Raw genomic sequence first — 9,675 nt, forward strand, 5'->3', positions numbered from 1 at the left:
AACTATAAAATAATAAGGTGATATCATTAAAACCAAATATTTTACATTTCTCGCATTGTGGATGGATTTTGGGTATCCACATTGATTGGAAATTGATACATCAATGAGAAAAATAAGTATATAAGAGAAATATGAATTCCCTTTGAAAATTAAAAGGTTCATTTGGATATATAAGTCATGTTTATCTTTAAATGTTTAGAGCAATTGTCTAAATTCACGAGCAATTCTCTAAATTCACGAGCAATTGTCTAAACTCACGTGATTAGATCATTTTGACTGAACTTTTAAACATATGCGGTCGACTCATTTTGGCCAACCCATTTTTATGAAAAAATTAATCTATACTAAATATTAATTGAAGAGATAATTTTAATATGTTTTTGAAAGTAAGAAGCGGAACCATTGATGCGACATCCTAATAATTGAATATTATTCAATCTTGAATTGTGATTGAGTTTTATATATCCCACACTGATTAAGAGTTGAAAGATTGACAAAAATGTTGGATATGTAAAATGAGGTCGAGATGCCTTTGTCACAACTCATGATGTTGGTTCCTCTTGGTTGATTCTCTTAACATCTATGGTTAGAGATTTTGGCCAACCCTCCGAACACATAGGGTTGGTTCATTTTGGCCAACTCTCTTTTTGCAAGAAGGGTTAATCGATATTAAAAATTAATTATATATATAATTTATTCTTTCTATATTTAAAAGTAAGAACCACAACCATCAATGTGATACCCTAAGATTGAGTATTCTTTAATCATGAATTGTGATTGAGTTTTGTCTATCCCATATTGATAGGTAGATAAAAGATTGACACTGAATGATAGATATATAAAAGAAGATTGAGGTGTCTCTGTGGCAATTCATAGGGCTCACTCCCTTGAATGATTATCTAAATTCATGGTGCTTAACTTATTTGGCTGACCCTCCTAACATATGATTTTTGGTTAATCCTCTTTTTACAAAAAAAATCTATATTAAAAGTTAAATAAATAAATTAATTAATTTAATATATAATGCTATAAGATATTGATGCGACAAATTAGAATTTAATATTTTCAAATCGTGAATTGTGGTTGAATTTGACTTCAATCTTAATCCATATTAATGAGAAAAGAAATTACTGAAAAACAGTAAAGTATATGAAACGAGAACGAATGCCTTGAAATATTGGAAGGGTTACAAATGCACTATGAAAATTTAGTATTTTCAGTTTTGAAGTATAGGGATATTTATGTGGTTCACAATTTTTTATATATCACTTGATATGTGTTATGATCAACGTGCAACGCACGGCGTCGAGCACTAGTGCTTTTAAAAATGCTACATGATAGTCAACCGTGAATTAACTCGTGCACGTTAGACCGTATTAGCATGCACCTCTCAGTCTCAGGAAGTGTGATAGCAGGTAACTCGAAAGGGAAGATAAATTGTCATTTCTTAATCGTTGCGTTGTTAAGACGACATTCTAGAGGTTAAATAGCTCTTTGTTCCTGATTTTTATAAAATATAATCATTTAGTAACCCGTTATCAAACATTTTTTTTCGATTTTTATCAGATAAATTAATAAAATTATAAATGGTTGTTTTAGAAATGATATGAAGTGACAATTGTTTAGTTGAACTTTATGTGTAGTGATTGTGGTAATATATAGCACATAAATCATAAGATACATGGTGTACATATATATCTCATCATGCAAAATATAAATTTGAACCAATTTTTGTTTAGAACAATTCAATCAAAATCAAATGATGGCATAATATCAATTCAATCAAGATCTCAAAAAACAAAAAGTTTCGATATATACATTATTGACGTAATATCAAATACAACATGATCAATCAATCAATCTACATCAGAAACAAGACACCAAGCCACGCATACGAGTATCCCAAAGACATCTTGAACGTGGGCCATGCTGCCAACACTTGGTCGTTGGTGACTCCCTCGATTTGAAACAAGTTGGTGGTCTTGAGGGGATCCGTCGATTGGCCATACGCCACCTCATGGTCATCAGGATCTGTTACGTACACCCTTATAAAGTACGTAGCCGTGGGGATATCTCTAGGAATGGTCCAAATAAAGGAGGAGTTTGAACGTTGGTATGGCCCGTCCATGATGTCAAAAGGGCAGGTCTTGTCGTTAAGCAGGTTGTCATCTGTTTTGCGGTCATCTCGGCCGCTCTGGCTAACTGGTGCGTAGCATAGCTTCACTTGCACTCTTGTGTAGTTCGAGTCCGCTGCAGTTGGGAGGGTCTGGTTGTATGACCATGTCACCGTTACTTGATCTACCCCTATCTTCAAAACTGCAAAATGGCTATAAAACCCCATTAGATTATCTTCCAAAAGAGAAATTAAACAACGTTCAAATTAAAATTATGAACCTTGGCCAGGAGTAGGTGTAGTCGAAACAATGAGGGATCGGTTAAGGGATGAGAGTAGGTGTTCATGTTGAGCATATGAAGCAATGGCAAAGCAAGAAAGAAGAAGAAGAAGAGGAGGAGGATGAACCTCCATTGAAGGGTTGACTTTTGAAGTTAAAAAGTCAATCTCAGACCAATCCCTTTGTTCTGCTACTTATTATGATTTCAGAAGTTGAACCGGTGGAATATTTATAATGGACTAGAAGGTTAGTCGCAGATTTTAATGTTTCGTTTTATATTTTGGCTTTATCGATGTTATAATACGATTTTATGTAGTTTTTGAGAAAAAATAAAATGTTTTTATTTTTTAATGAAATATTATAAATTTTTTTAAATGAGCGAAATTAGTATTAAATCAACAATTTAAAAGTTATCATTTTTTATGTAWTTTCTTTAATTTATTTTTTTATTATAATTTAATTTAAGTTTAATAATGAAATAATTTATTTTTGKTTTAATATTATAAATTTTATGAAGATAATAATTAAGTAGTCTGTTAAATTCAATGATTATCCTAATTATATTCTAGATTTTTTATATTTAAAATGAGATGTTTATCATTTATTTGATTATGTTTATCTGCAGTTACTTACACGAATTCAAATATAAAGCTTTAATAAGTTGTACTTATACACAATCTACTTGCAATTTTGAGTTTTAAGTAATATACATTAATAAACAATACTTTACGCATAAAAAATGGTTTTTAAGAGTTTTTTGTCAAATGTTTTATAATATAGTATAGATAAAATTACTTTTAATTTATATATTTTTTCTAAATTTGGTTTTAATGATGTTTCTAGATTATACTTTTTAAGACGTATTTTATAAATAAATAAAAAACAGTATATGATTGTCGGAGTTTTTGGTGTAATGCAATAATATACGACGTATACTTGGTTTTATAAATTTAAACGTTTTCATTAAGACGGTTATAGTTTTAACATACTATTTTGTTGTAATTAACTTCAGATCGCTTAAAGATATGATTATTTGATCTTTATAAAATAAATGTGTAATTGGCGAATATGCATAAAAATGACAGGTTTCATGAGACTATTTTTTATCACAAATTATGGAAATAATTAGGGCATGGTTGACTTTTAGAATGTATTTTGATAATACATTTTAAAGTCATGGTTGACTTTTAAATTGTTATAATATGTTATTAATTAAAACCTGAAAGTAATTTCATTTACATCGTGTCCGATTTTGATTGGTACGAATTAATATAAAATGCGATTCGTTTTTATGTAAAATTTTCATCAGATTTAAATTTGAAACAGGGAACGTAGGTTGGTTTTTTTTTTTACGTGTTTTAGCCTTTTGGGGGTAGTGGTTTGGAGACTATGTCTGGTGTCATTTAAGCATCGTTTATTCTCGTTGTTTCGTCCTCAGCGCAAGGCTCTCCGAGTTTGCATTGATCATTCAATATATAATTTTCCTTTTATTCCAATCTTGAGTCATTTTTATTATATTATTTTTTATTTTTTATTGTTTAATGGATCTAAAGTTGTGATTTTACCTGTTTTATTCCAATAGTAGGCTAATTAGACCTTGTGGACAAACTGTTTGTACTTCGTGCAATGCTACAGTATTGGATTTGCTAGTTTCAGAGGCTTTTTGGAAGGCTTATTGCATTAAGCTACTGAATGAACTTAGAATCTAGATTTTTGTAACTTGGGGATCAAGATCCGAAGTTTTTATGAAGACAAGATGGTAGTTACGAAACAAAGTTAAACAAAAAAAATGCAACACTATCAAAAACATATTATAAATGCAAAGAATGAAAACAAAAATGAAAACATGACGTATTTTCACAAGCTAGAATGAAATTATTCGTAAGATTTACAATATTTAATAATATAAGATTAAATCAAAAAATATTCAATATTGGACCCATTTTAAATGTATTGGTGAGACGATTATAATGGTGTAATTTATAAAAAAAGAAATATAATTTTTTTCATGTATTTTAGTTAATATACGATTATATGTGTTGATATAATAAATATGTAAAATAAAGAATGAAAAGGTAAAAAGGATATAAGTAAATTAAAAAACTAATTATGAGGGTGTAAAATGTAATTTCTCTTTACTAAATTGAAAACTTTACCCATAAATCACCTTGTAAACTTTGGTTATACAGGAAAAAAAAGTTTTTTAAAATGGCTAAAAAGTGAAATCAATTTTATGAAATGGTTATTTATGTAAATTTCCCACAATAGAAACGACAATTTTTTATTTAGTAAATTTTACATTAAAAAGATATATTATTTCAAATAACACCAATTACATATTTAAATATATTGTTGTTTTTATGTTTTAATGAAATTGTTTTATGTATTTTTTTAAAGTTAATAAAATAAAAATGATAATATCTATAATTAACATCTTTCACAATAAAAATGACTAATCAACATTTCATAATTACAAAAAAAAAAATTATGATTGGTTGAATAAAGTATGCATGGTTTATACAAATAACGTGATTTGCAAAGTAAAACTTCCCCTATATATATATAATCACATGTAACAACATATAGGGGTGTATGCGGGTTGGGTTGGGCAGTTTATAACATTTTTACAACTCAATCCAATTATGACGGTTTGGAAAAATCTCAACTCAACCCACCTCATTCAAAAGTATAACATAACCCAATCCAACCCAACCCAACCCTTGCGGGTTGAGACAGATTGAGTGGGTTGGTGGGTTAGTGGTACATAAATTTGACAAATGAAATAATTCATAAAACTTAAGTCCATAGACTATACTATAAAGCATCCTATCTAAAAAGATTACAATATGTTTATATGATGATTTTGAACATTTCAACAAGTGTTTTAGAATTATCTTTAAATAAAATGTCGTATTAGTTATTTTATAAAAATATTTTGAGAAGTGTTCCATAAACTCATCTATTTATAGGACATTTATGTTCATATAACACTTTTTCAAGTCATGTCGTATAAAATAACTAATATAACAGTTTATTTTAAAAGCGTCATATAATTTGTTAGGACGTCCAAAATCATCCTATAAACATATTGTAACTCTTTTAGATAAGACATTTTTCTTATTTCGTTCTATAAAGTATCATATTAGGATGCTTAGACATTTTGGACATCCTATAAGATCAAATGTTGTTGTAACAAAATGCTAAAACTAAACATTTTCTTTCCACTAAAGTACAACATAAAAATGGTGGGGTATTTAGATTGATAGATTCTTCAACCAAATATCTATTAATATCATTCATATTCTCCGACATATCAATTTGTTGTTGCTGCAAAAAAAATTTCAATAATTTTCTCTTATTAATTAGATTATTTGTCATCATTTTTTTTTATCGTGAATCTCTTTTGACAACTTATACATTTTAGCTAAAATGAAATACAAACATAATATCAATAAAAATTATATAAAGTTTATACCTTATAAACATATATATATATATATATATATATATATATACACATACATAATAAACATATATATATATATATATATAATTTTATAAAAATTATATATTAGCGTCGGGTTGGACGAGTTGAGCTAGGCCCAACCCAATTTCAACTCTCCTAATTGGCGGGTTAACGGTTTGGCGGGTGGGCGAGTTGGGTTTAATTGGGTTGTTAGCGGGTTGGGTTGGGTTGGGCGGGGTTTCGCAGGTTGACTGTTTTTTATACACCCTGACAACATATAATCACATGTGATACAAATATGTTAAGTTGATCGGCCATAGAGCGGGTCACTTATCCTGCAACCCTTGGTCGTGTTGACGAAGTCGCTCGTCTTTTGGATATGTTATATCAAATGTGATTTTATTCCTGTAATTACATGTGATCTTGAAACTTCTCATCTTCTTTCAAATTGACCACATTCTCATTTAAATAATACAAATTCGTATTTATATTTACAAAAGAAAATAAAACCTACATAGCTACCTAGTTGCAAGTCTAATTGCTTCCTTTTGTGGTTTTCATTTATAGATGCAAATTCGAAATGCCAGCCTTTTCGACCCGTTTGATTCCACTTTACAGACACCAACATTATGAAGTACTTGTGGAAAGGATGTCTTGTAACGGTATCCAAACTTCTGGTTCATGACAGAGTGCATCTTTGATGCTTTATGTATGATACACATTTGCATTCCGTATTTATCATTACAAGAAATATTCTTTGTGAAAGATACAGATATGGAAAATAATAATGAATAATTGAGACAAATTTTTCAAGAAATGGTATATTTTTATCATGAGACAATTTGGACAAGTTAATAAATGTAACTTATCTTGTCCATTCATGTGAGGGGGGTATCTTAGATGTGCGAATTAGTAACCCTCCCATAAAAAGTTAATGACATATTTACCCTTTTATAAGGTTTCAAGGTAACCACAAGGGTGATGCCTGATTGGTTTGAGCTTGACTCTAAAGGTCAAAAGTATCAAGAGGTCCCAAGTTCAAATCCAATAAGATCCCCTTGTGGCCACGGAAATTCAAATACGATGACTTCGGACTATCTGCAAAACAGGTGGTCGTTTGGGATTAGTCGGCTTATATAATGGGTTGTATATCCAGGTTAAAAAAAAGTTTGAAGGTCAATTTGCAAAAGTTGGTGGTCCAAAGGAAAGAAGTGGGATGCATCCCATTTCCATGGATGACCAAACACTTATGAAGTGACCTTTTCCTTGGCCCTCCTCTTCTAAAGAAATAACCTAATAACTCCCACATGCCATGTGTTATGGCTTATGTTCTATTTTTAAGCAAACTCTATGTCAAATCATATATGATACTGATATTTTATAATCGAAACTTATTGTACTACAGAACAAACATACTGTCTCAACCCACTTCTGTATTGTTTTCCGTGATTTTGATGCACATGTGATGTGTTTCTTTGAGAATATGTGAAACCACCTTAGATTACTCTTCGAAAAAGTTCTGGAAGAGAAAAAAGATATTCCTATATATATATCGAAGGAAAATTGTCCAAGTTTGGTCGATATAAGACTCCAAAACACCCGTTCAATAGAGGCCAGTGGTAGAAATTACATCAGAACAACGCAACTACATTGGCACAATTATACTGTACTTGGGTTTTTTGTATTTCAAATGTACAAATAGCTATATGAACACAAATATTCTCGTATTACTATTACATAAGAAATTATAAGATGACGTCTAATATATATAACAATTAGTCTTATCTGTTCAGACGTACGTAAATACACCTGGATCATCTTTGAATTTTGACCAGAATTGGTACATATGATGTCATTCAACTTTCCAGGCATATAGAAAAAGGCAAAACTCATGTGACCCATTTGGATCAAAGTCGTCAACTGAACCAGAGCTCCTTGACGGCTGTGACAATGGTGAAGACGGTGCTGATATCGCCGGAGATGTCGCCGGAACGGTGAGTTTAAAGATAAACAGTGCATGTCTTAAACCAGGACTAAAAAGCCAATCATGAACATCCCAATAAACTTCAACCTTGACTTTGCTGAAATGAATAGTTTCGTTACCTCTAAACTTCCATTGAAGGTGCTTCACATGAATCATCACATGTCCATCTATTCTTATCTCCATCGCCGGATCAACCCCATCTCCGCCGCCGCCTCTGTTCTTACATTCAATCGAAATCTCATGAAATCGTCCTTTTTCATGGAGCTTCAATCTTGTGGAGAACTTTTTCTTACCAAAAACATGTTCTTTTCTTGACAACAAAATGGGATCAATCAAAGCTGGCCTGCAACCTGTTTTTCTGTAAGCATCTTTCTTCAAATCACCGAGCAGAAGCACCACTTCTTGATCACAGACCACCGCCACGTAATACTCGGAGCTCGGCTCAGTCTCGCCGTGAAATTTGGCAGCTTTGAGGTCCCAAAAAACATCTAGCGCCTTACCATCGAGGCTGAACCTTTTGGACCCTTGCTTTCGCCAGAAGCACCATGGCTTTAGCTCCACCTTACAGGTGTTGTCAGCCTCCGGCGACTCAGCTCCATCGAAAGACACCGATAAACCATGAAGCAACAGGTGTTTAAACCAAGTTACGGTGATGCAACGGCAGTCACCACCGATCTTAGTCTTGTAAACGGACCGGAAAAGGGTCTGACCGGACCTTGTAACAGCTTGTGAATGATCTTCACCGGCGGCGGCTGAGAAACAAGCTGGAATCCCAATTGGGTCTTGCAGCATCTTAAAAATTTTAATGTTGATTTGATGAAAACGAGAGAGATTTCGTGATCGTTATTATGAGAGATGGAGATGGAGATGGTTGCAGAAAATGTTTGTTGAAGGAAATTGAAGAAAGTGTTCAAACTGACAGGTAGATGGGCAGTCAGACAATGAAAGTGAGTGCATTAAACCCTTTTAATTAATTCTAAATTCGTATCTGTTCCTACATTTTATACTCACCCATTGCCTTTGACCTCAAACACTCCAAAAGTTATTCCAACTTTTAACACACTCGAACTCTGATATCTAATTTGTTATGTGAATCGATTAATTTCAGGATAATCATCTATTTTGCAGATAATCTGGAGTCATCGTGCCTGAATCTTCATGACCAGAAGAGAATTTTTATATCTCAAAAGAAAGGTAAGTTGTGGGTGAGATTTACCGACACAAATGAACCAAATATTGGGGTTAAGAGAGGGAGCGATCTACTTTTCACCAGATTCCAAGGAGGAGAGCACATGAGGTCAAGAAACCAGTCAAACATTAAAAAAAAAGAATTTAAAAAAAAAAGAATTAAAAGTTGGGTAACCCAGGTGTTTATGTTTTATTTATTCATTTAAAAATTATTTTATTTTATAAAAAAGATTAATAGAAAACGAGAGTTGGCATCCGGAATCTAGACAGCGGGATGCTAGGTGTAGTCTTGAATAGAATCCACTCCAAACTATAAGATATTCCAAACTTTTAAAAATTAAAAATTAAAAATTAAAAATTATAAAAATAATTAAGTTATTTCGTGAAATGAAAACTTTCGGATTTTGTCGTATTTGGTGTTACTGGTTATCTATATCTATAATCTATACTATATTATAAAACATTTGGTTAAAACTCTTAAAAACTCTTAAAACTCTTAAACTCTTAAAAACTCTTAAAACTCTTAAACTCTTAAAAACTCTTAAACCCGTTCATCCCTATCCGATTTCATCTCATATCTGAATTCGTGTAACTAACTGCAGATAAACACAATCAAATACAGGATAAAGATCTCATTTTAAATA

The 9,675-nt window shown here is 31.5% G+C and overlaps 2 protein-coding genes across 2 annotated transcripts; both read right to left on the reverse strand.

Moving 5' to 3' along the window:
* Positions 1 to 1,815: 1,815 nt before the first annotated feature.
* LOC112510345 (high-affinity nitrate transporter 3.2-like) lies at positions 1,816 to 2,580 on the reverse strand. Its single transcript, XM_025115744.1, has 2 exons — positions 2,395 to 2,580; positions 1,816 to 2,316 (listed from the first exon to the last, which is right to left on the reverse strand). The coding sequence occupies exons 1-2, from the start codon at positions 2,525 to 2,527 to the stop codon at positions 1,862 to 1,864; spliced, it is 588 nt and encodes a 195-aa protein (XP_024971512.1). The 5' UTR covers positions 2,528 to 2,580; the 3' UTR covers positions 1,816 to 1,861.
* Positions 2,581 to 7,495: 4,915 nt separating this feature from the next.
* LOC112510418 lies at positions 7,496 to 8,680 on the reverse strand. The gene has a single exon (XM_025115828.1). It carries the CDS (start codon positions 8,633 to 8,635, stop codon positions 7,712 to 7,714), a length of 924 nt encoding a protein of 307 aa, XP_024971596.1. The 5' UTR covers positions 8,636 to 8,680; the 3' UTR covers positions 7,496 to 7,711.
* Between the last annotated feature and the right edge of the window lie 995 nt (positions 8,681 to 9,675).

This window comes from Cynara cardunculus, assembly GCF_001531365.2.
Source record: "Cynara cardunculus var. scolymus isolate 2C chromosome LG 3, CcrdV1, whole genome shotgun sequence".
NCBI lineage: Eukaryota > Viridiplantae > Streptophyta > Magnoliopsida > Asterales > Asteraceae > Cynara > Cynara cardunculus.